Below are 23,420 nucleotides of genomic sequence, written 5' to 3' on the forward strand. Positions count from 1 at the left end.
AGAGAGAGAGAGAGAAAACGTTATATTCTCCTGATAGTCTCTCTAACGTTAAATTGAATAACTCGACGTTAAGGGGGGGGGGAGGTCATGTAACCGGCCAATAAAAAGCTGATCTTCATAAATTTTTTTGCGGCACAAAACTTTTAATAAACTGTCCATAACTTTTCTCATATATTTCTTATAATTCGTAGATGTAGAAAAAATTTTTTAAATCAAATTAGTTCAAATATTGCAACGTAATGACGTTCGCTCTCCGAGTCCTGGTTTTCGAAGAGGTCCAATGGCGTGCAATGTGGTATTTTTTATCTCATCCTGAAATAAAAAATCAAACAAATCTGCCTTTTTGATAAAATTGCATAGTATCTAAGTGCAAGTATTTAAATCTGATAGTAAAAAGTACTAAAATAAAAATTCTACGCAGTTTTGAAAAAAATATCGAATTTTCGCATAAAATTTTCATTTTTATCATGTGAAAAAAAATAGTTTGAATAATTATTCTTGCAAATTTTACAGGTACTTTTGGTGGGGAATTTAGTGATAAATAAACATGCACCGTCTCCGATATATTGATCGAATATTTTTTGAGTTATATTGCATGCCGTTATGAAAGACGTAGTTTCAAGAAAAACGCGTTTAAAGTTTCAACCGCGCGTGACTATTTATTGGACGCGCACGTATGAACTTGCCTGTAGGATCGTTAACATGTCGATCTCCAATATGAGGACTTGAAATTTGAATTCTTGAAATGTTTTAATGTATATATATATATATATGCAATAAAAAAATCGATTTTTACATAACCTTCCCCCCTTAATCAATTTATATTACAAACTATTCGTTATTTACAGAGTTATTATTTATTTATGGTCTTTTATGTTTTTTATTTAAATCGAAACACTTGCGGCAATTTTTAATTAAATATGATGAAAAACATCAATTGCTTGCAATTTGTAAAAGACATTGATACACGTGTCTGGCGTGTACGTTTACACAAATGTCGCAAAAAAATACACACTTCTTTTTTTCATAAAGAAGAAACTTGTTTCTTTCTCTTTATATCGAAAAATATATTTCTACATTTCTTGCAGCTGGTTACATAAAAACTAGTCAAAATAAAAAACGAAATTGGTAAATCATTGGTATGTTATTAGTGTCACAATTTAAACGATGATTTTGGAATGAAAAATTTCAACAGAAAGGAAAAATTAAATTATTCGTTTCTACTTAATATATAACAAATCCTTTCACGATTTATTACTTATTGTTATTAAACTGTATTATCGTAAACTTATGGTGTGAAATATAAAGAAAATATACATTTTGCAGATGATAAGTATACGCATTTTTAATTAGGTAACCGTTATACACGATCAATCAATCCGTTTTCGTAACTGGCGGACTGGCAAACGAAAAATTCGCTGACGAATCTAATATACATATAACGAAGCCGAAGCTGCTTTTACGTTTTATCGCGAGATAGTTCGTACTACGCTTAAACAATCAACGCTCATGCAAGACGCGTTCCATAGTCCGAGAGTAAGCATGCAAAAATGAAACGCATCGTTTGTATCATCGGCTTGTATCATCAGCCGATATCTCGAGTAATCCCATCATCGAGATGGAAAACGACAGTTATCGCAGAGTGGTCGAGCCTCATCTAGCCTCACGCAATTCCCCCTTCCTCCCCCCTAATGGGAGAGAGATTTAAAAGTTTACATTTTCCTTTTATACATATTATCATATACCTACATACAATATCACTAATTGATCACAATTAGTCACGAAACAAAATAGAACGTCTTTATCGCAAATCTCAGATGGACTTATCACTCGAGAGATATTAAAAATGACAATTAACTTGTTACTTTTCAACAAAAGAGAGCCGTGAGGGTGATTAGCCAATAGGCTAATCAAACATTGATTCTGATTTGTGACACAAGCAAATAAAAAAGCGAAACTTTAATCTTTCGCTTTGCCCAACTATTATAAATGCTGTAATTAAAATCTTTTATACGATCAGAGCTAAACTTTAGAGCCGACTCGAAAATGAGAAAAACAATCGGTCAAGGGGGAGAGAGGGGGGAGGGAGGAGGGAGGAGAGGAAAAGTTTATCTAGGAAGCCTAAGATTTAGCAGTCCATGTGAAAAGTTAATCGAAATGATTTTTTTTTATAAACGCGCATGAAAAATTTATTGCGTAGATATTATATTACAAGTGTTGTGCATGTCAAAGAGATGCATATAGAATATTTAATGTAAAGACGACGCGGACGTAACAAGTAACAACTGACATAATGAATTTACGATGTATATTATTTTTAAGCACAGAAATATTATAAAGATATCGCGCCGCGAATAAGATTACAGCAGTTCAATATAAATTTCCGTCATTAATTAAACCAGGAGAAAAATTGGGGTAAATTATTGATGCGAAGTGTACTCACTCAAGTGTGCTGTGGATTGTCGCGATTGGTGACTCGATCCGAAAATCAATTTGTCATATGATTCTTTGTGCAAAGAAAGATATATTGTCGGGCGTTACAACGCAAGCTGCCTGAAATGTCTGATGTATGATTTCGTTGAATGTCGTCGATAATTAAAACCGTTTCAATTTATCATACATGTATGTGTAATTGCAACATTGCGATCCGGGGCAGGGGTAAGGGCAAGATATTGACTAGGGCTATTCAATCGAGTTAGCGCAGGTGTTCTATGATAAATAATGCGTCGTCGGTACGCCGATACAACGATAAAGGTACGAGAGGCAAAGAAATTTCGGCAAATATATAAGCGTGAATTCGTTTCGAAAATGGTTGTCATTGCGTACATCACACAATTGGACGTTTCTCTTTGAAGACCGCTCTCTCGTCGTCTCGCTTTTCTTCGCAAGCAAAGCTTCAAAATTGTTTCGCGATGGCGCGCCTTGCTCTCCTACTGACCGTGCTCGCGGCTTTGTGTTACACAAGCCAGGTAAGTTGTTTTTTTATTTGTATAAATGCAAAAAACTGTCTCTACAGTATATAGAGAAACGAACAATCGTTAAATTGTTAACGATTAAACGGCCTAGCTGCCACGATGCCTAGCGAAGCATCGATCTTGACGTGTCAAATTGCAAAGAGAGTTGTAAACGTTTGTTCAGATTCAAATTAAATCTAATAAATATAATTATCTGCAAATTGTCTGCAAATTTTGAATTCTACAATTAACAGACTCTACAAGTAATATTTTTCACTTTTTCTAATACACAATGCAAGACGGAAGTTGTCAGTTCTGTCTCGAATGACGCAACTTTCTCTATTTTTTCTATTTTTTTTTCAACATAAATCTGTGACGACATCACGTAACATTTGTATAACGAAACATGTCGTTTTTATCAATCGCGCTCGCTTTTAGGCCATCCCGGTGCCGACGGAAGATGTGCAGGAAAGTACGCAAGCTGAACTGTCTGAATTGCCTAAACACATCATCGACGAACTGAAAGAGCAATTTGAGCGTTTCAAGGAGAAATTGACAGATGAAATAGAAAAATGGCAAAAACAGCTTTACGAGGAGAAAGAAATTGCCGAGAGCACGTTCATTCAAGTTAAAGGGAACGCCGAGAAATCGTTACAAGAGAAAAAATTAACCGACGAGGACTTTATGGAGAAACTCGAGGCAAAGCAACGAGAAATTGAGAAAAAATTCCAAGAGAAGATGAAGAATATTATTGAGAAGCTTAAGGAGTTCGCCAAGAAGTTTCCTACGCTCGATGAAATCAAGGAAAAGCTAAAGGAGATGTTGGAGAAGTGGCGGTCGAATGGCGGCGATGGAACTCATGGAAAGATTGGAGACATGGTGGACAAAGGCAGAGGCATTTCGGATAATATCCAAAAGAAATTGCGGGAGGATGCGGATGCCATTGGAAAAAAGGTGAAAGATTTTACGGAAGAAACTCAAAAACTTGGCGACAATTTGAAAAGCAAGCTGGAAAAAGAAATGAGTGATCTGAAAGAAAGACTCAAAGTGAAAGATAAGCTGGAAGAGAGAATAAAAAAGATAACGGAAGGATTTGACAAAGTGTGGAAGAGTGTAACCGGCAATGTCGAGAGCATCGTTGAGAAGGCGAAGGAAGGTTTTGGCAAATTACAGGAGAAATTGAAGAAACAAATGAAAAATTTTGCCGATACCGTAAAGAATCAAGTCGGCGAGTTGAAGAAACGGTTGGATCAACTGAAGGAGATCGTAGGCGACACCGTGGAACAGTTTGTTCAAGCGGTAAGGGAGGAGTTGGGCAAGGTAGAGGAGCAGCTGAAACAATTAAAAAACAAGATGGAAAAGTCTGCCAAGAAGATGGAGAACGACGTTAAGAAATTGAAAGATGCGTTGAAGGAAAAGGCTGCAAAAATGCAGAAGGAGATCAAAGAATATCTAGAGGAAATAAAGAATGATATAAAGGATGAAGGCGCCGAATTGAAAAAGAAATTCCAAGACACGATAGAAGATATCAGCAAGAAAATGGATCAAGTGGTCGACCAAGTGAAAGAGAAAGCGCGGCAGATGTCGAATGAAGTGAAAAACAACCTGAGCAAACTTGCCGAAGAGATGGAGAACATGAAGAAAGAATTGCAGAAGAACGTGAACGGTAGTATGGAGGAAATGAAGAGAAAGATGAGCGAAACGATGGGCAAGTTGAAAGAGAAATTGGAAGAATTTCAAAAACAGATGGGAGACCTTCGGAAGCAACTGACGGATGACATCGATAAGATAAAGAAGGAATTGGATAAGGCGAACGAAAAGGTGAAGGAGGAAGTAAAGAGAGAAAAAGAGAACATGAAGGACTCGCTTAAAAAGATTAAAGACGATCTCAAGAACGCTAAAGAGTCTTCCCTTTCGGAGACGACAGCTTTTGGATTAAGGACTGGCGTAAGGGGAGCAGTGGGCTCGGTACTTGAAATTGTCAACGACGCATTGAGGGGCGTCACACATGCATTAGAACCCAGGGGCCGTATTCTGTTGTAACTCTTAACGACAGCTAGGGATATCGTTACGTATCGTTGCGCAGCACTTTTCTACCATGTATAATATCTGCGCAACGACTCTTTAACGATACCGAATTGTCGCTAAGATGTTACAGAATCCCGCTACAGGCATTAGAACCCATCCTCCTCAAATCAGCCGCGAGAGCAGAGAGGAAAAAGTAGACTGTAGTAGAACGACGTGAACGGACGATGCGAAAATGACGAGCGAGATTGAGAGGGAGAGGGAACAAGCGTTATATTATACTTTGGTTATATTCAAAATTTATGTGTTTGGCAGACGCTAGAAACTTTAGTGTCGTAACTTGTCTTCAATCGTTTCTTTGTATTTTATGTCCAGGAAATAACGCTCGAGAAGCTCAAAATCTGTCATTTAAATTTCTTCTATGGGTCGGGCTTCATTTTAATTAACATTATCTCTCTCTTTCTCGAATCACAATTGTGTTGAAATTTATGGAAAAAAAAATATAAAAAAACATGTACGCTTTAACATTTTAACAAAATTGAATTATGCACTATGCACTATGCACTATGCACTATGAGCTAATGCGTGTGCATTGTAAAAATTTTAATAAAATAATATGTCATTGTTGTATATACATGTATGTATAATAAAATTATTTCATTCGACTCGTACTCGTTTTGTCGTTTTTTATACTATTAGCAATTGACACACACACACAATTTTTAATTGATTCACAAATCGTTTGTCGTTATCGAACATTCGCATATTTCGCATTCGTAAGGGAAGAAGGCAGGAAGAAAGCTTTCACAAATAAAAGTTATGTCAATTAGGTCAAGGCTATTAGTAATCAACGATAGTCGCTAGATTGAAACAACTCGAATAAACAACTCGCAACTCGCCGCAACTCGCCCGCGCCGCACCGTGCCACTAAAACATCGCATTGCATTATTTTCATATATTATAATACTTACGCCGCGGCCGCGTATATTATATAGAAAACAAATTTTCTCATGTGTGTAGAATTTTCATTTCCTCTATATATTCCTTCAAATATCATTTCCTCCATATTTTTAAATCTTAACCTGAGAGCTGAAATTTTTATAGAAGAAAATGAAAGAAAATTTATATTAAATTAAATCAATCCTTGATTATTATCCTTTAGTTATTTAAATTTTCATTAGAGTCAATTCTTTTTTTAATAAATTAATTTATTTCCAAGAAGAATAAATGTTTACGACAAACAAGAGGTATTCGTCAATTGAACTTGACGTCACAATTTATAACTATATACGAGAAATATGGAATAAACAGCGTTTGAAAAAGTCTATAATCTTTGCCCTGCGCTTTTAAAAAGTGTGAACCGGACGTAAGCAATTTGGGTGTATGCACATATACATACGTACGTACACCCAATACGTTCATCCAGAATATATCTTTATCCGGCTGATGTAACGTTTCTGCGGAGGGAGGAATAGACGGCGGTTAAAATTGATAATCGTAATCTCGCCTTGAACTTTGACCTCTTCCGAATCCGAAATCGTCGATTCGTTTCAAATCGCATTGTAAAACTCGCGCACTATAAACTATATATATATTTATAAATAATATATTTTACAAAATTACTTGCTACAATCGAGTCAAGAGTATACATATATACACATCGGAGTATAGTTTTTAGCTTTTAGAAGCAAACTTGTAAATTTTCTCAAAGATGTATCGATTCAAAGTTAAACGTTAAATTCATCAGAAATGAGAAATTTCCTCCTCATCGAGGAATTTCCTCCTCATCGAGGAATTTCCTCTGTTCGTAAATTATATGTACACAGAAACTATAGAAATTATTCCACCGAGATAAGATGCCCCTTGTTGCGCAAATCTGTAGGAAAGAGTCCAGTGTCTCTAGAAGAATAATTAACAATAACGTTACGCTTATAGGTTGATCTTTGAGCTAAAACTTTTTTACATTTGCTGTTTTTTTTGTGTACAATTATCGACAATCGAATCGTCAAATTACTGCACTGACAAGTCAGTAACTTTGATCCCGTTTAGCGTTTAGTCGCTACGCTATTAATTATTGTATTTACTCGATTGATTAGTTTTTATTAGTTTATCAAGAATTAAGAATCGATTTGGTAATATATATAATCGGAGATGCCGTGAAACTATTCTAACTCAATTGGAAGCTAATTTATTAACAATTGAAAAATATTTCATGTATTATTCGATTTTATGTATTATATTTGTAGAAACTTTTAGCGCGCACACGTGCGCACACGCACGCGCGCGCGCACACACACACACACACACACACACACACACACACACACACACACCAAATATTGATAATATACATATTTTACAGTAACGATTATAGATGAAACGTTAATTATTACAGATTATTAAAAAAAAAAAAAATTCTTTTAATCGATATTTCACTCTCACTGAATGTACAATAATAATTTGTGTTTATCCAACTAAATAAAACACATCTGATGCAATTTTCAATAAATAAATACATTTAACATTATTACGAGAGTAAAATAACAACTCTTTTAAGCCAAGTTAGACATGTTTGTTAATCATTTTGAGCTTCGATAGAGATTTTGATGTGAGAGAAATTCATACATTCAACGTTTTTTATTTTTTTACGATATAACAAGCTCCTAACTCTTTTATTCATTTATTGTTATTCGTATTATTATTCGTGCAACATTTAAAAAAAAATTATAAATGAGCTTTGACTACCTATCGAAATATTCGTAACGATCGTAATTCTGGTATCGCTGTGCCGGGAATCGGGAATCAACTCGCTGGAGCTACAGACACGAGATGCGAGACGCGAGAGGTGAAAGGCGAGAGGCGAGAGGCGAGAGGCGAGAGGCGAGAGGCGAGAGGCGAGAGGCGAGAGGCGAGAGGCGAGAGGCGAGAGGCGAGAGGCGAGAGGCGAGAGGCGAGAGGCGAGAGGCGAGAGGCGAGAGGCGTATTCAAATACACAGAGTGCTGCGGCCTTCTATGCAGCTAGCGAGGGAAACGTAGGTCGTTGTCGTCGAAATGAGATAATAAGCACTTTGCCCTCTTCGATAAGAAACGCCTATAAAAGGGAGTGCGAGCCTGCATCCTACGCATCAGTCGTTTCCTAATCGACCAAGGAGAAAACAGCTGCGCGTGCGAGATGAGGTGCTTATTCGCGATTATTCTAGCCGCGACTATCCTTTTGGTCGCGGCAGAGGGCAAGGCTGTTCCAACCGAGGGCGAGCAGTCAGGCACGCAACCCCAATTGTCGGATTACATCCGGGACGCCCAAACTGCCATCAGCAGCTTGGGCACTCAGATTCAGGAGCATCTCAACTTGCCTAACCAAGAGGAACTTGCCAATACCTTCAAGGAGCAGAGCACCAATTTCGCCAACAATGTTCAGGCGTACCTGCAAAACATAACCGACGAGGTAAGCATTTAACGCACACACACACACACACACACACACATTTCATTTACGCTTGCCAAGTTAAAATATGTTTCATCGCAACTACACATTATTGCGTATCTCGCAGCCAAGAGTGAATGTCGAAACGACACGTGCCAAACGATTCGTCGCTCATTGCACTTGCGCGCATTACAATACAATTAGTAGATTAAAGGTTGACTTATTTGTTTGCAGTATCAACGCGCTACTCAATCTCGTACCTAGAGAAAGACGCATTTTTGAAATTAGAGACGTTCTTTAATAAAAGAACGTTGCGTCGCAGCGACCAATCCAATTCTCCACGTAGAGATAGAGGATTATTCGCTTTCCGAGTAAATTCCGACGAGAGAAAAGCCGAGCTTACCGACCCCTATTCTTCTAAATCGATCCGCCAAGACGCAACGATCCGATCGACGCGCGAATCAACAAGAACGATCAACGTTTAGTCAAAAGAGATTGATCGATATCGAAAAATTTACCATGTAATTTATGTAGTATGTATTATACACACTACGTACAGTGATTCGAGTGATTCGAGTATCAAATATCATATCGATATACAACAATATAGTAAGAAATCCTAACATTATTATATAATATGTCTACGTGTACAAAAATAAAAATAAAATTGCAAGTAAACGATAACGATTACTTTTCAAGACCGACATTATTTTTCTATTTTGGAAATGGAAAAGCTTGCTTACATTGATCCTCTAAAAATGTATAACGCCATAGTAGTATACACATGTATATATATATATATATTTTTTTTTTTTTCTCGACGAAAATATTATAAATAAAAAATCATTGATAAAAAGTCTACACCCAATACCTATAGCTTGAATTTTATAAGTCAATTGCGTGCACTTGAAATTGTTCATTGTTCGATCGTTCGATCCGTTCGGTCCGTTTGATCCGTTTGGTTAGGTTTAATATTCTCATTTTCTTCTTAATTAAATATTATTGTAAGAACAAAAATATTCTTATTTCTTTGCCCCTTTAATCTCTGGTATATGTACCCGTATGTATATATCGTACCGTATGAGTCATTATACATGAAATTATTGCCAACGTGCCTAAATAAATTTTGTTGCTCCATCTTATATCCATCCGTCCGTCTATCCGCGTGTGTACTGCATTTATAGTTAAATTCACCCCCCCCCCCCTTCTCTCTCTCTCGTACTCTGACTCTACGCTCGCATGATGGATCGTTTACAGGTCAAGGCCAAGAGTCCTGAATTGGAAGATTTCTGGACAAATATGAAGACCAAACTGTCCGAAGCTGTCGACAATTTACATATCAATCCCGAAACGACGGAGCAAGTGAATCAGCTGCGCGCCAAGTTTCAAGAGGGCGTACAGACTCTCGTAACGGAATCGGAGAACGCCGCCAAGACCATCAGTGAGAATTCCGGCAAGGTTCAAGAGAGTATCGCCAAGATTACCAAGCAGGCGATCGACATCGCTGTGAAAGCTTCGCAAAACTTGAACCAACAGTTGCAGCAGGCTACGACGCCGCAACCATAACGATTGACAAATTATTCTCGTGTAAATTAGTATACCGCGAACGATTGTCTTGGACGATTGAAATTTTCGTCCGCAAGAGGAGGAGGATTTTTCTCCACATTCACCAAGTCAATCTATGTAATTTTACACCATGTCGTAAACATACTTGAATAAAAGTACTCGATTCTTTATGTTCTTTGCTTCTTGTTCTTCTACATCTATCTACTCCCTATCTTACTACGGTAATACTTATACGGATAAGATTTTATTCTCTGTAATGCTTTTACGTACTTCCGACCGACCATTAATTAAATTATCTCGTGTGTAAAACCTGTTTTACAATAATTAGATGCTCTCTTTTTACTCAATGAGTCGCGTGTCGCGTCACAGAGTCGCAGACGTAGGTGTATGTGTACGTAACGTACGTATTATACATACATGTACTAGTGTATAACATTGGAAACGGATGCTGGATGCCAATCAATCAAAAATTAATTAAAAGCGAACGTTTCAGCACGTTACAAAAGTTGGCTGGTTAATAGCTGATTAAGGGTGCAGCGTGTAACGCTAAATTAAATTTAATCTCGTTTTAAATTTTATATCTTACTGTAAGTCCAGTTTGACAAAAAGACATCAACTAACAATCATATTCTTCAGAGAAGTACTCGGTAATTAAAAGTATCGCACTAACATTATCGCTGTAACAAAGAGAAAGAACTTATATATTGGAAAATAATATACCGCCTGAGAAAAAAAAAGTTTTTACTTTGACTCAATTTTATATGTATATAATATTATACTGCGTGCCGAAAAATTTTATACTTATCCGATATAATACTAGTAGCAATGTCGCAGTACCAGTGCAAAATAGAAATTGAACGTTGAGAATCGATCACATCGAAATTGAAATTAAAAAAAATGATTTTTCGAATAATCGCCGTTCTACAACGTGACGTTGATCATATTTTTCATAAACAGATAAATATTTGCAAACGCCTGGCAATCGACACGATATACGATCTTGTTACCGTTACGATATCGAGAAGCAGAATTTCCGCATCCTATCGACGAGTTGAAAGTATACCGCGCGTCAATGTCACGTCGCGTTATTTCATACATCTAATTTGAAATTAATGACTGGATTGATCATACTCAAATGATTGAAACAATAAATTGAAGCTATCTCGATTGAAGCTATCTTTCATTTTTTATGTTTACACGTATATTTCAAATAACACACACACACACACACACACACACAAAATGCTGTTTTATAGCATTTTTAATTAATCATCACTGTTTTATTAAATTTTTAAATAACATTGTCCTTTTTAATAACATTGCTAATAATGTTTAGATAATTATTAGATGTCGCTGCTTTTATTATAATAAAAGATTTTTCTTCTCTAACTTTTAAATATATTTCAACTTGGCTTTCAATTTATAACAATTTTGATATTGATTCAAGAGAAAATAATAAAAAAACTTAGAGCGTAAAGCTTAATTTTTATTTCCAATAAAACTTTTCGCGTTACGTATAATTGTGGGTATTTTAGTGAGTTACAAGTAAAGAGAGAGAAATAAAGGAAAATTATATCGAAAATAAAAATAACAAGTTTTACATTTACTTGATCAATCGACTCACGATCAGTCATCTCAAAATTAATTTCTTTTTCCTTCGCTTAATTGTACTGGTCTGAATTTAGTAATTGGTAATGACGAGACAAGTGCAATTATTATACCTAATCAGCGGATTCCGCTTTGGTTTCGTTTCGCATTGCAAACGTCATTAGTCATGCGTCAGTCAAACCCACTTATTACAAGAAGAATTCGCCAATGTGACCTATAAATTATAAATGTATCAATTTTAATCGATATATCAAATTTTTATCAAATAGACTCGCGCGCCATTCAGAGAATTTATTATTTTTTAAGCTCTTCTACATACCTAATGAAATAATATAATTTTAACGTCAAAAAATATTAATGAATGTAAAAAATTATTCCGTCCGTCTACAGTTTACGTGCAATATTGTCGAACACGCATGCATATGCGATTCTTATAAAAGAATGCTGGGAGTCGTCGAATTGTCTCATTGTTAGTTAAGAATTCGATACTAACGATACAAAGACGCGAGAAAGTGCTTATTGATTGTTCGTTATTCTTGTTATCTCAATTAAGATATCTTTGTAGAACATTGAAAGAATTTTGGGATAATATCTCTTGGGATAATATTGAAAAAGTCAGACAGAGAGAGAGAGAGAGAGAGAGAGAGAGAGAGAGAGTGAGAGAGATGAGTGCGCGTTTCGTCAAAATGGAGATATTTCTTCTTTCATTGTCAGTGTCAGTTGTTATGTGTATGGTAAGATATCAAACGAACGATAAAGCAACAAATAATAAATTGCATTTCAGCGCGAGTGCGCCGCGCAAGTGCAATTGTTTTAATTTCATTTAATCGAAAAGATAATATAATCTATAATAAAAATCTTGTCAAATAGATATCACTTGCAAACGCTGTCGAAATTTCGACCGAGCCGAAATTGGAAAAATCCACCTTCACGTCCACGAGTTTACTGAAGAATGAAGCGCAATTCCAAACGGAAAAAACCACATCCGATATTGAGAGATCCAAAAGGATAAATCGTGGATTTGAAAGAGTAATCGAATTCGTCAATGTTTTGGGACAAATGGACAATTTCGTTTACGACAGGACAAGGAACTTTATTCGCAAACTCAATGCGATTTACGATATGGATGAAAATGAAAGATATCGCGGATTTCATTCATAATTTTTATACACAATTAAAATGAAAATATTAACTACATTTTGATCAATTGTATCAATTTTTATATGTATACTAATATTGACAATAAAACATTTACGTATAATTCGTACGCTCCTCATTTCTCTCTCTCTCTCTCTCTCTCTCTCTCCTCCTTTTTTAATTTTTAGTTTTTCAGTTTCTAAAAATGGAATGTGCGTTTTCTTGTTAATATAAATATATGTAATATTGTTATTGTATTGTATTTAAGATAAATAAATATATTATTCAATATTTTACGTACTTAAAACCAACTATTGGTAAAGTGTCACCTGATCCCAAATTCGTTTGCATTTATAAATCCTTTAGAAATATATATTTAATAAGAATTTAATTTAAAGAAATTCTCAAATTATAATAATTTATAAGAAATCATGTGAAAGAAAGTGGAGCAAGTAATTCTCTCTCTCTCTCTCTCTCTCTCTCTAATTCTCTTATTTAAAAAAAATATCAAGTACTGCCAGTAAGAGTAATTAAGTTTATTCGATCGGTTCATATACAATTATATATGCTATTTGTTTCCACACATGAGATAAGTATGTGGCAAGTATAAATGTATAATAGTAATACGTAAGAGCGTTATGTAAGTAAATTCATACCATTCATACCAAGCATAGAATTACATACATACATCGCCATCTAGCGATGACACGTCGTACAATGTTGCGTGTTACCAAACGTTTATACATTATATGTTATATGCTTTTATTTCGTGCGCTTTAAAAATTAGAGTGTTTATTTCAATGACACTCGTATAGACTTTAAATCTGATAAATATTATCTGATAAATATTATTCTTTGGAAAATTTCAGAAATACTTTTCAGAATTACTCTTTCTCCGAAATAATCGTTTTTTAATTGATTTCTACATATACATATATGTATAGAAATAGCTGTAGCTGTTTCAATTTATTTAATGCGTTAGCCTCTATAGAAACTGCAATTGCGATAGAATGCATTTCCGAGGAGAATGAAAAAAACTAATATTATATAGTTGGAAGAGAATTGAGATCTAGTTATATCGCGATAGTAAAATAATTTGCAGGAGCTTTAATTGACACTAATCAAAACTCGAATATTCTTCTTAAAAGTAAAATGGTTAATCATGTTACCTTTAATTCCATGATCAGTAGATACTTTTGCTGGGATATCGACAAATGGGAATTAAACTCGAGGATCTCTGTAATAATTGTACATACGTTTTTAATCGCGCGTGTAAAACTCGAATATCGATTGGTCGATGAGCTGCCTCGTTCGTTAACGTTCATGCTACGTTGTGATGGTTGGCGCCCGTTATGAGACTCTTCTTTTATTTTAAGTGAACCTGTATGGATTTCTGGCTCTTTACGTCGATGGTCGATGGTCGATTGGTCGAGCCACAGTACTACGTTTTCGTTATCATGAAACTGCATGGGACTCGTGATAGGAGAAGAGAGGCCAAGAGAGGCGGCAGGCTGGCGGCAGTCACCGGCAGTCACCCTGGCAGATACCAAAGATACCAAAGAGACCACCAGAGACACAGTGCTGCCAGTGCTGCCAGTGCTGCCAGTGCTGCCAGTGCTGATAGTGGTTTATTGTTACATACAGCTGCACTAGTGCACTGTGCAGTGTGCCAGTGCAGCGCCCATAGTGCAATCCAGTGCAGCAGTTGAGCCAGTGTGTGTCCAAAAGAGAAACACTGTGACGAGCGCGGTCGCGCGCGCATAGCGTCGATATAGCGTCGATAGCGTCGAGAGAGAGAGAGAGAGAAAGAGAGATATTTGGAGCTACGGCCAGACGGACGTTTATTGCGTTCACCAGGTGGCGACTGTGTCCAAGAGTCCGTGATCAGGTTGATCAGGCGACTTGTAGGTACGTTGAGAGGTTGCTAGTTTATCGTGTATCGTTTCGCCACATGTTGATTAGTTGAAAATAAAGAGAGATTGAAAACGCGCATTTTCGCGGACCTCCTCGCCGCCACTTGGCACGCATCGTTCGCGCGGTGGTGGTTCGTCGCGGTGGTTCGTGGTGGTTCGCGGACCGTCAGTCGTCTTACGTCCTCTTTCTCTCTCTCTCTCTCTCTCTCCTTCCTTTTTGCTTTCTCTCTCTCTCTCTCTCTCTCTCTTCCCCCTCCCTTCCTTTCTTCCATCCCTAACTTGCTAGCTAGACGTAAGCCTCGTTGGCAAGCCGAGCAGAGAGTTGTACGTATACGTACGTACACGGGCAAAGTTGCGAATCGTCGAGCCATAGCGCGCAACTTTCTACACTGCACTCTGTCGAGGAAGACGGAGGAAGGTTCCGTCGCTTAGTGCGTTACGTCACGCGGTCGTTGTCCATCGTCGAGAGACACGATTCGAGTCCAGCATCCACCCCCATCACGCAGTGCGTATCGCGCGTCCTCCGAGAGCCTCCTTCTCGTCTCATCCAGCCTGAGAGAGCTGTAGCTGATTTTTGCGGACGCGACGGTATCTCGGCTCAATTCGAGCCACAGGTAAAAGCAGTTTGCGTTTGTCGTCTCGCGCGTCGTGCATTTTCTCAGTGTGAGCCACCTTGCATTCGGGCTTGGTTCGATATAACCTAAAAGTCTTCGTGAATGTTGATAGTTTTCGCAGCTCTCGCGGCCTCCTCCTCTTTCTCCTCCTCCTTCTCCTCCCCCTCACCTTCATTATCTCCCTTGTTGTTCTCATCCTTGCCTTCATCTTCATTTTCATTTTTATCTTTAGCTTCATTTTCCTTCTCCGCCGCACCCCTATCTTTCTCCATCTCGTTGTGTCAGTTGTCTTTGCGAATTCGCGAGAAATCACGTGTCGCCGACAAAGCGTAAGAGCGTCTCTCTGGTGACGCACCGCCCCCATCCCCACCCTCATCCTCACCCTCACCCTCACCCTCACCTTTACCCTTATCTTTACCCTCACCCTCACTCTCACTCTCACTCTCACTCTCATCCTTACCCTGACTCTCTTACCTCTGTCTATCCGCACCCTTGTCTTCTTCCACATCTTCAGCTTTATCCCTGTCCCCCGTCCTCGTCCCTATCCACGGACGGGAAAACGGATCTTTTCGACGTCAAGCGGTCATCAGTCAAGTAGTCAAAATTCCGGTCCCTACTAGGAAACGAGAGGGCCTCCAACAAACCGGCGGCAAAAATTCATCATCGATAGGCGAAGAACCGTCGAACAAAATGAACAGCAAGAGGAAGAATCGTACGAACAATAACAGGTACCAATCACTTGGCTTTCCTCGTCAAGATCATAATAGCAGGTATAATATCCATAACATAGCGACGTCGCGACGATTAAAAATAACGTTTTCTTTGATCCGTGCGTTCTTTCAGATCCCCGCGAGCACGTGGGCCACAAGAGAGATGCGTCGCAGCCGAGGGGGTTTATAACAATGCTCATTTTATGCATGCAGTCACTAGCCACGTTGGCAACACGGTACAGGTACTGGATACGCATATTTCTTCCTATACCTAATTTATAATTTGTACAGTCTTTTCATGCTGAGTCGATACTATTACATTCTTTATTTTTTTCTTTCTTTTTTATTGTCGCAGATTCAAACTAAAAGTGGTTCGGTATTCGAGGGTGTATTTAGAACATTTTCGAGTCAATTCGACGTAGTGTTGGAAATGGCTCATCGTGTGGAGAGTTCGGGACAGATTAGCGTAGATAGCGTAGTAGAGAAATTAATTTTTAAACCAACTGACGTTGTCACTATATCTGCCAAGGATGTTGATTTAGATTATGCTATAAGAGACACTTTCCAAACTGATACAGCCATTAGTAAGTTTAATGGTATAATCGGCGAGAAGGAACTCGAGCCCTGGGATCCGCCGACCACTATGAACGGGGCTGATTTAGAATTGGATGGTGCTGCCGTAAGCGCATTTATTTATTCTCGTGAAAGAGGATTGTACCCAGGATCTCTTGGACGAGTTCTTTATCAAATTGTCATTTTCATTTTCAGAACGGTTGGGACGTGCACGAAATGTTTCGCAAAAATGAACAAGATTATGGAGTTCAAACAACGTTCGAACCTTCCTTGGTCGGTTACACTCTACAACTGCAACGTAAGGACACGAAGGATTACAAGGAACAAGAGCAAAAGGCTGCTGAAATAGCAAATGAGATCGAATCTCAACCGAATCACAAAGCTAGATTAGAACTAGAAAACGGCGACGAGGAGGAACGATTCGCAGCTGTGGTAAGCCGTGGCTCCTCATTTCACAATTTATTTCAAAAATCTTGTCCGCGTTAGATTTGTCTTATTGGTCACTGTTCGATCGATTTTAGACTAGACCCACCGAAGGAAAGTATATTCCACCACCGTTAAAAAAGAAAAATGGCAACACTGGCAAACTAATGAGAACCAGCGGCGGTGGTGGTGGCGGCGGCGGCGGCAGCGGTGGTGGCGGGGGCGGTGGCGGTGGCGGCGTTGGCGGCGGCGGGGAGCCTCCGTCTTCGCCAGGAACCACGAACAATAAGAATGTCTACAGTCAACCCCCTCCGTCCACGGTCACGGTCAATGTCCCACAGCCAAGCATGCCGGTTGGAGTACAGCCCGCTCATACTCCCTCGGTGCAGCATCCGGTATCTTTAAATATGAATATACCGCCCAATGGAGTGGTTGTCACGTATAATAATCCACCACCGCCATTCGTGCCTCCACCGACGACGCAGTCGCAGCAAGGTACGCTGTTACTCGCACTTTGCACTCTCACACTCGTCAAGCTCACGCTCGCCAAACGTGAGAATTGAATGGAAAGCACTGCTATACATATTGTGTTATTCGACATACTTTTGTTTCGCTCTACGTTAAGATTATCATTTCATAAATCGACTTTGCAAAACTGTCGATATTCGTTCACCGTGTCTCTATACGAGTTTGATGCTGCGATATATCGTATATGCATTAATTCCAATTAATCGTAGTATAGTAGTAATTTTTACATATATTGAATATACGTGAAATGTATTTTTGACTGAATATTTTTGGGGAACGAAAAACGGCTCTTTCCGCATAACGAACGTATACTTGAGGTCACTATAGTAGCTTTTTACGAAAGGTGATTGCATAATAATTTTATGTTTTCTTCATACAGTAATACAGCAGAATCAATCGCAATCTCAAGTTAATCCTTCGATATCGCAAATAAGCTTCCCTTCGTCACAACAGACACCTCCGAATAAAATAAATGCAGAAAAACGTGAGCGACCTGGCAGACAACAAGTTTATCAAGCTGACAAAGCGCCACCAGCACCATTTTCGCAATCAAACGTTGCGTCCTCTCATCAACAGCAACAATCTTCGCACCAGCAACATACATCATTGACACAACAGAATTCTGTAGAAGGACAAATAGTCATACATAAATCGGACCACAGAAAGGTACGGTACATACTCTTATTTAAATCGTTTTATCTTTATTTTTTCTTTTTTTTTTCAATTGAGAGACAACTTATGTATGCTTGTAAGTTTTACTTTAAGGTTCCGACACCACGTGGAAGAGAAGAACAGCATTCGGAACTGAGACAATTCGCTACGGAATTTAAATTGGCGGAATCGCAGGGACTGCCGCCAGATACTCCTCAAATATCTAGAAAACAGCAGCATCAACATCAACAAGACATACATTCCGCTACTCCGATGAATCAGCCGCATCATCAAGGTCCTCATCAACATACGAGTCCACAACAGCAATCGCAGCAACAACCGTCTACACAGCAACATACCAGTCCTCATCAGCAACATCAAACTGTACAAGAGGAACCAGTTATTAATAAGCCACCGCCTGGTCCACCAGTAAGATCTACAAGTCCGCCACAGCAACAACAACAGCCACCGCCACAACAACAACAACAACAGCAGCCGCTGTCGCAACAGCAGCAATCGCAAGCGCAACAACAACAACAACAACAGCCACCACTACCATCACAACAACAACAACAACAGCAGCAGCAGCAACCACCGCCGTCACAACCAGCTCAAACTAATACTCCGACAGTGCAACAATCTCCACCGGAACCTGCGGTCGATAAGATAACTACTGCTTTTAAAAAATCTACTTTAAATCCCAACGCTAAAGAATTTAATCCAAATGCCAAACCATTTACGCCGGTAAGTAATATATATATAGATATCATTAGCCTATTGCAGGGATGCCCAACTTTTTTACATCTGTGAGCTACTTTTTTTAGTAGAGCAACTTCGCAATCTACCTATATATATGTAAGGCGTAAGAGAAAAAATACAAAATTATAAAATATGATTTATCCGTTTATTAAACATATTAATAGGGATAGATGTTAAAACTATGAACAAATTAATAAGAAAAAGATTAATATAAAAATTATAAATTTTATAATAGAATTCAAATAAAATCAAAATTAAAATATGAACATGTAATAAAATTTAAAAAAGGTAAAAAATAATGCAAATATTAATGAGATCTTTGACATTGCGCTGAGACTTGGCAATTTTTTGAAATTTGATTGCGATTAACTAAAATAATGATTTTAAATAGGCGTAATTGAAGAAAAAAGAAAGATGTACCAAAAAAACGTTGCGATCGACCGGTAGATCGCGATCGACTGGTTGGGCATCCCCCTGGCCTATTGGAAAAGTTCACTAGAATAGAAATTATAAGATTTTATATTTTCATAATGTGTAGCGTTCACCTAGCACACCGACGCCTAGTCGACCGCATACGCCACAAACTCCTCAGTATACAGGTGCGACTATGCCCGCGACCGTTGTTATGCCGGCATACGTAACGCCAACATTTAGTCAACCACCCGCTCAACAAGTGGCAAGGTTCCGGAAGGGTCAGTATTCCTTAGGTATTCTCACTTGTTATATTTGTCGTACATTTTTCTCGTTTCGTGCGTTCATAATGTTGTTTTGAAAAACTTTTTTTAAAGAAAGCTTACTCTATTTCGAACGATTTATTCTCCATATTCTTTTACATACGAATCTTACATTCAAGCTTGAAAAAATTTGTTCCTTCAAGTTACTTAAAAATCAATTGTAGTTTTTTTTTATTTTTTCTCTGTCGATTAGGTATAAGATATATGATGTATAAGATAAATAAAATATATTGTATTGTGATTTCGTGTGACACAGCACTGCCAATGGTGCAGCATCGTGCGCCAGATATAGCGTCTCAGATGCAAGTAGCCGCGGCAACGGGGCAACCGTTACTAGCGCCAGCTATACACCCATTCCAGGTGCCTTATCCAGGACAGCCGGCGTATCAGCAAATGGTACGAATGGTTCAGGCACCGCCACCACCACACATGGCCACTCCGTATCATCATCATCACGACTCGCAAGGACCGCAAGCCCCTGGTATACAATATATGGGCCCGCACGCTCATCCACATCCTCACGTAGCTCAACAGCCACCTAGCCAAACGCCGTCGCCGGCTAATCCAAATCAACCGCACACCCCGGGGGCTTATAATCCACCCGGTACTCCACAGCCCACGTATCCGCAACCTCCGCCGCAGGGTCACGCGCCGAGTTATCCGATCATGTGCCCTATAATTCCATCTCATATACCTTCGATTCCACCGCAACATATGCAATACCTGCCACCACAGCCGCCTCCGGGAGCGCAGCAGACTATACCCGTCATTTTACCGCACAGTCAGTAGCCGCGACATAAAGTAAAGAGAGAAAAGGAAGAGCGATAGTATTCTGAAAAGGTAGGATAAGCTTTTCAAAATTAAGTTACTTTCACGATGGAACGCGTGTCGATCGCTCCGAGAACCGTTCTTCTTTCAATTTAATCTCGCAATCTCGCAATTTAATCAACCAATTGATCGTTAACGACGTTATAAATTAAGCGTCATTCGTCAACTTTTTTTTTCTTCGTTGTCGTTGACGAGCTTGAAATAATCTCCCATACATTTTGTTGCGCAAAGAGAGAGAGAGAAGAGTAATGCTTTCACAGCCGATAAACAACGTGAAGCAACGTGACGCACGACGATCCCGAATGGTACTATAAACGATTGTAAACCTATGACCGAAGAGTGTTAACCATCTTGAAAGTAACCTGTTATTCGCGAATGTAGGTCGATCACTGAATGACCTATGGCCTTTATTATCGATTACCTTTCATTTAAAAAATTTCATTGATTATTTTAATCAAGCTTTAAAATTGTAAAATGATAGTTAATCATTACGCAATTGTTTCACCAATCTCCCCTCCCTTTCCCTCCTCGTCCCTCACGACTTTTATCGGAATAGCATGTGTATCAGATAGATCGAGAAAGATCAACGACTTTTTTGATCGTGCATTTTTATCGAGTAGTGCTCAATATGTCGGAGAATACGTGCGCGCGCGCTCGCGAAAGAGAGAGAGAAAATACCGCTCGTTTAATAGGCGTAATTTACATTCAGAAGTTTCAATTTTCTCATGTAAACATAACTTGCACTACTCTCATCGCGCGAGTAACAACCAGGAGGATTCAGCGGAAAAAGACGTAATCATGTGCGCGAGCGAATTCGTCTTTCTTTTCTCTCTCTTTTTCTCCCCCCCCCCTCATTGTTTTTAATCGAGATGATGATTATTGAAATTACACGAGAATAAATTGTACGGAGGTGCATGGCATATTTTTCTGCCCGTGACTGAGTGTTTATTCCATTCAGTAAGGAAGAATTTGGAGAAAAGAAGACACGGAGACGATCGCGACTCCTTTGAGTTTGATTCGAATGTGTGAAGCGAGCGATAATTAATCAAGGGCTGGAGTATGCGCAGGGCTTGCAGGGTAAAACACTAGCGAAATATGCGATATTCTGCGATTTGTTGATAATATGAGTTTTGTTACGCGATGTTGATACAATGAGCGCGCAGGATCTTTGAACGCGAAAGAAAGATTACACATTACACCGCGAGTATGCGAGAAACGACATTTGCACATTTACGGACGAATCGTGCTAGCGTTAACGGTGCGAACAACAGCTGCATTCGAGAGGAGGTACATAATTTGCACGTCTTCTTTAATCGAGTTTACTATCCAACTACTTTCAATTCACTTTGACACCGTTTATGCCTATACTTTGCGCCAATGGCTCGCGATACCTGCTTATTTTCCTTTTTATGCTTTTCGTCATCATTTGCTACGCGAACAAATGCAAATGGCAATAATGGAAAAGACATGTTGTTGGAGAATCGATACGATTGAAATTTATTACGGTCAATATTTGTACGAATATTGGCTGAAAAGTTTGTTTAAAAAATATTCGGTATTGCGTTAGCTTTCTTTTTCGTTGCTCTCTATAGAAATTCAGATAAAGCTAAAGATTGCCGCTGCATACATCTGTGCGAGATGTAGAGAAAAGAAAACGTGCGACGAAGACTATTTACAAGATATATTTTATATCTAGCATTTCTTTTAATACGAGTTACGAGCGAGCGACGCTTATCGTGAAATACACGTGTGTAATCTCGATGGGAAAAGAAACCTCGTACCGAACTAGTACTTGGCTGGCGGAAAGTTGGTGAAGCGATGCGATTTGCCGGAATCGAATTGAATTGTTAATTATGTACCTCTTACCAGTATAAGTGAAAACGAGCATGCTCGTGATACCATGGATTTGGAAATCTGTCTGAACGTAGCGTATACTGCCAATTGGGATAAGGGGTCAGAGATGAGAGATGAAAAAAAGAAGCCATAAGAGCCGGCATCGTTGCCCTCGACCCGACCCGAGTCGAGTAACGTGCACAGTCGCAAGCGCGCTTTTTTCCTCTCTTTCTCTCTCCCTCCAACAGCAGATTCTCTCTTTTCTTCGCTCGATGCTCGATGATTTCAGAATAGGAAGGGGATATTCGTTCGATTGGATTCGAAAGAATATTTATATCGCATACTATTAAATTTATATTTGTCGCGTAGAATGATACAATGAAGACACGTTGCGTATTGCGCATATAATGAAAAGATATTTTCATTTGCGGGTGTGTGCGACATGTCGGAATTACAGGAGGAGGGAAGGACAGGATAGGATTAAAAATGGGAAGAATGAGGAAATTGTTTATTTATATTTCGAATTAAAGACACACACACACACACACATATATATATATATATATATATATATATATATATACATACATATAATGCCAAATGATCCAACGGAATATGACGATGTTAAGAGCTTTGCGTCGAGTCGAGTCCAAGTTGCAAAATATTCCCCTTTTCCTTCCGTAGTCGTCACTAATTTCAGTTTACTCTTGTAGGCGGCTTCGTTCAGATGAATTTTTAGTCCACGCTCGATACCGATTGGGAAAAGAAAGTTTAACAACTACGGCCTTAGACCTAATCGTGTATATATAAACGGAAGGAAGCAAAAACAACTTTTGCCTGAGAAAGATAGTTGAATGTGAAGCATCGTTAAACAGATTTTATATTAAAGAGATTTAAAAAGAAGAAAAACATCAAAATAAAATCAATACGTTAAAAACCAATTTTCTTACGCATATCTCTTTCTTTCCATTCTCTTTTTTTTCTTCTTTCTTTCTATCGTATAATTTACAAAAAACCCATAATGATCTCAAATATGAGCGGGACTAAGTAGCGAGTTTAACGTGATTGGTTAGATCTAACGAGCTTTTCACAATAAAGCTCTTATTTTAGTCGGTATTATAAGAATTGATCAATCACAAC

General features: G+C 38.5%; 4 protein-coding genes across 11 annotated transcripts; all 4 read left to right on the forward strand.

The window, feature by feature from the left end:
- Window positions 1-2,787: 2,787 nt before the first annotated feature.
- On the forward strand, window positions 2,788-5,613 carry LOC105198879 (myosin-2 heavy chain). Its single transcript, XM_011165725.3, has 2 exons — window positions 2,788-2,969; window positions 3,393-5,613. The coding sequence occupies exons 1-2, from the start codon at window positions 2,913-2,915 to the stop codon at window positions 4,995-4,997; spliced, it is 1,662 nt and encodes a 553-aa protein (XP_011164027.1). The 5' UTR covers window positions 2,788-2,912; the 3' UTR covers window positions 4,998-5,613.
- A 2,362-nt stretch (window positions 5,614-7,975) lies between these two features.
- On the forward strand, window positions 7,976-15,932 carry LOC105204680 (splicing factor 3B subunit 4). 2 transcript variants are annotated; one of them, XM_011173859.3, is made up of 2 exons: window positions 7,976-8,424; window positions 9,661-10,143. In XM_011173859.3, exons 1-2 carry the CDS (start codon window positions 8,152-8,154, stop codon window positions 9,967-9,969), a joined length of 582 nt encoding a protein of 193 aa, XP_011172161.1. In that variant the 5' UTR covers window positions 7,976-8,151; the 3' UTR covers window positions 9,970-10,143. The 2 variants fall into 2 exon arrangements, with proteins under 2 accessions (XP_011172161.1, XP_039303287.1); XM_039447353.1 differs by lacking the exon at window positions 9,661-10,143 and adding an exon at window positions 15,570-15,932 and having other exon boundaries at window positions 8,060-8,424.
- Window positions 11,422-12,838, forward strand: LOC105204682. The gene is made up of 2 exons (XM_011173870.3): window positions 11,422-12,311; window positions 12,448-12,838. The coding sequence occupies exons 1-2, from the start codon at window positions 12,243-12,245 to the stop codon at window positions 12,736-12,738; spliced, it is 360 nt and encodes a 119-aa protein (XP_011172172.2). The 5' UTR covers window positions 11,422-12,242; the 3' UTR covers window positions 12,739-12,838.
- Window positions 15,868-23,221, forward strand: LOC105204681 (ataxin-2 homolog). 7 transcript variants are annotated; one of them, XM_011173867.3, is made up of 9 exons: window positions 15,868-15,969; window positions 16,085-16,193; window positions 16,307-16,630; window positions 16,720-16,956; window positions 17,046-17,442; window positions 17,855-18,141; window positions 18,229-18,870; window positions 19,424-19,592; window positions 19,876-23,221. In XM_011173867.3, exons 1-9 carry the CDS (start codon window positions 15,932-15,934, stop codon window positions 20,406-20,408), a joined length of 2,736 nt encoding a protein of 911 aa, XP_011172169.2. In that variant the 5' UTR covers window positions 15,868-15,931; the 3' UTR covers window positions 20,409-23,221. The 7 variants fall into 7 exon arrangements, with proteins under 7 accessions (XP_011172169.2, XP_011172171.2, XP_011172170.2 ...); XM_011173869.3 differs by having other exon boundaries at window positions 18,241-18,870; XM_011173868.3 differs by having other exon boundaries at window positions 18,241-18,870; window positions 19,424-19,577.
- The last annotated feature ends 199 nt before the right edge of the window (window positions 23,222-23,420 follow it).

The sequence above is a fragment of the Solenopsis invicta genome, chromosome 3 (assembly GCF_016802725.1).
Source record: "Solenopsis invicta isolate M01_SB chromosome 3, UNIL_Sinv_3.0, whole genome shotgun sequence".
Classification (NCBI taxonomy): domain Eukaryota; kingdom Metazoa; phylum Arthropoda; class Insecta; order Hymenoptera; family Formicidae; genus Solenopsis; species Solenopsis invicta.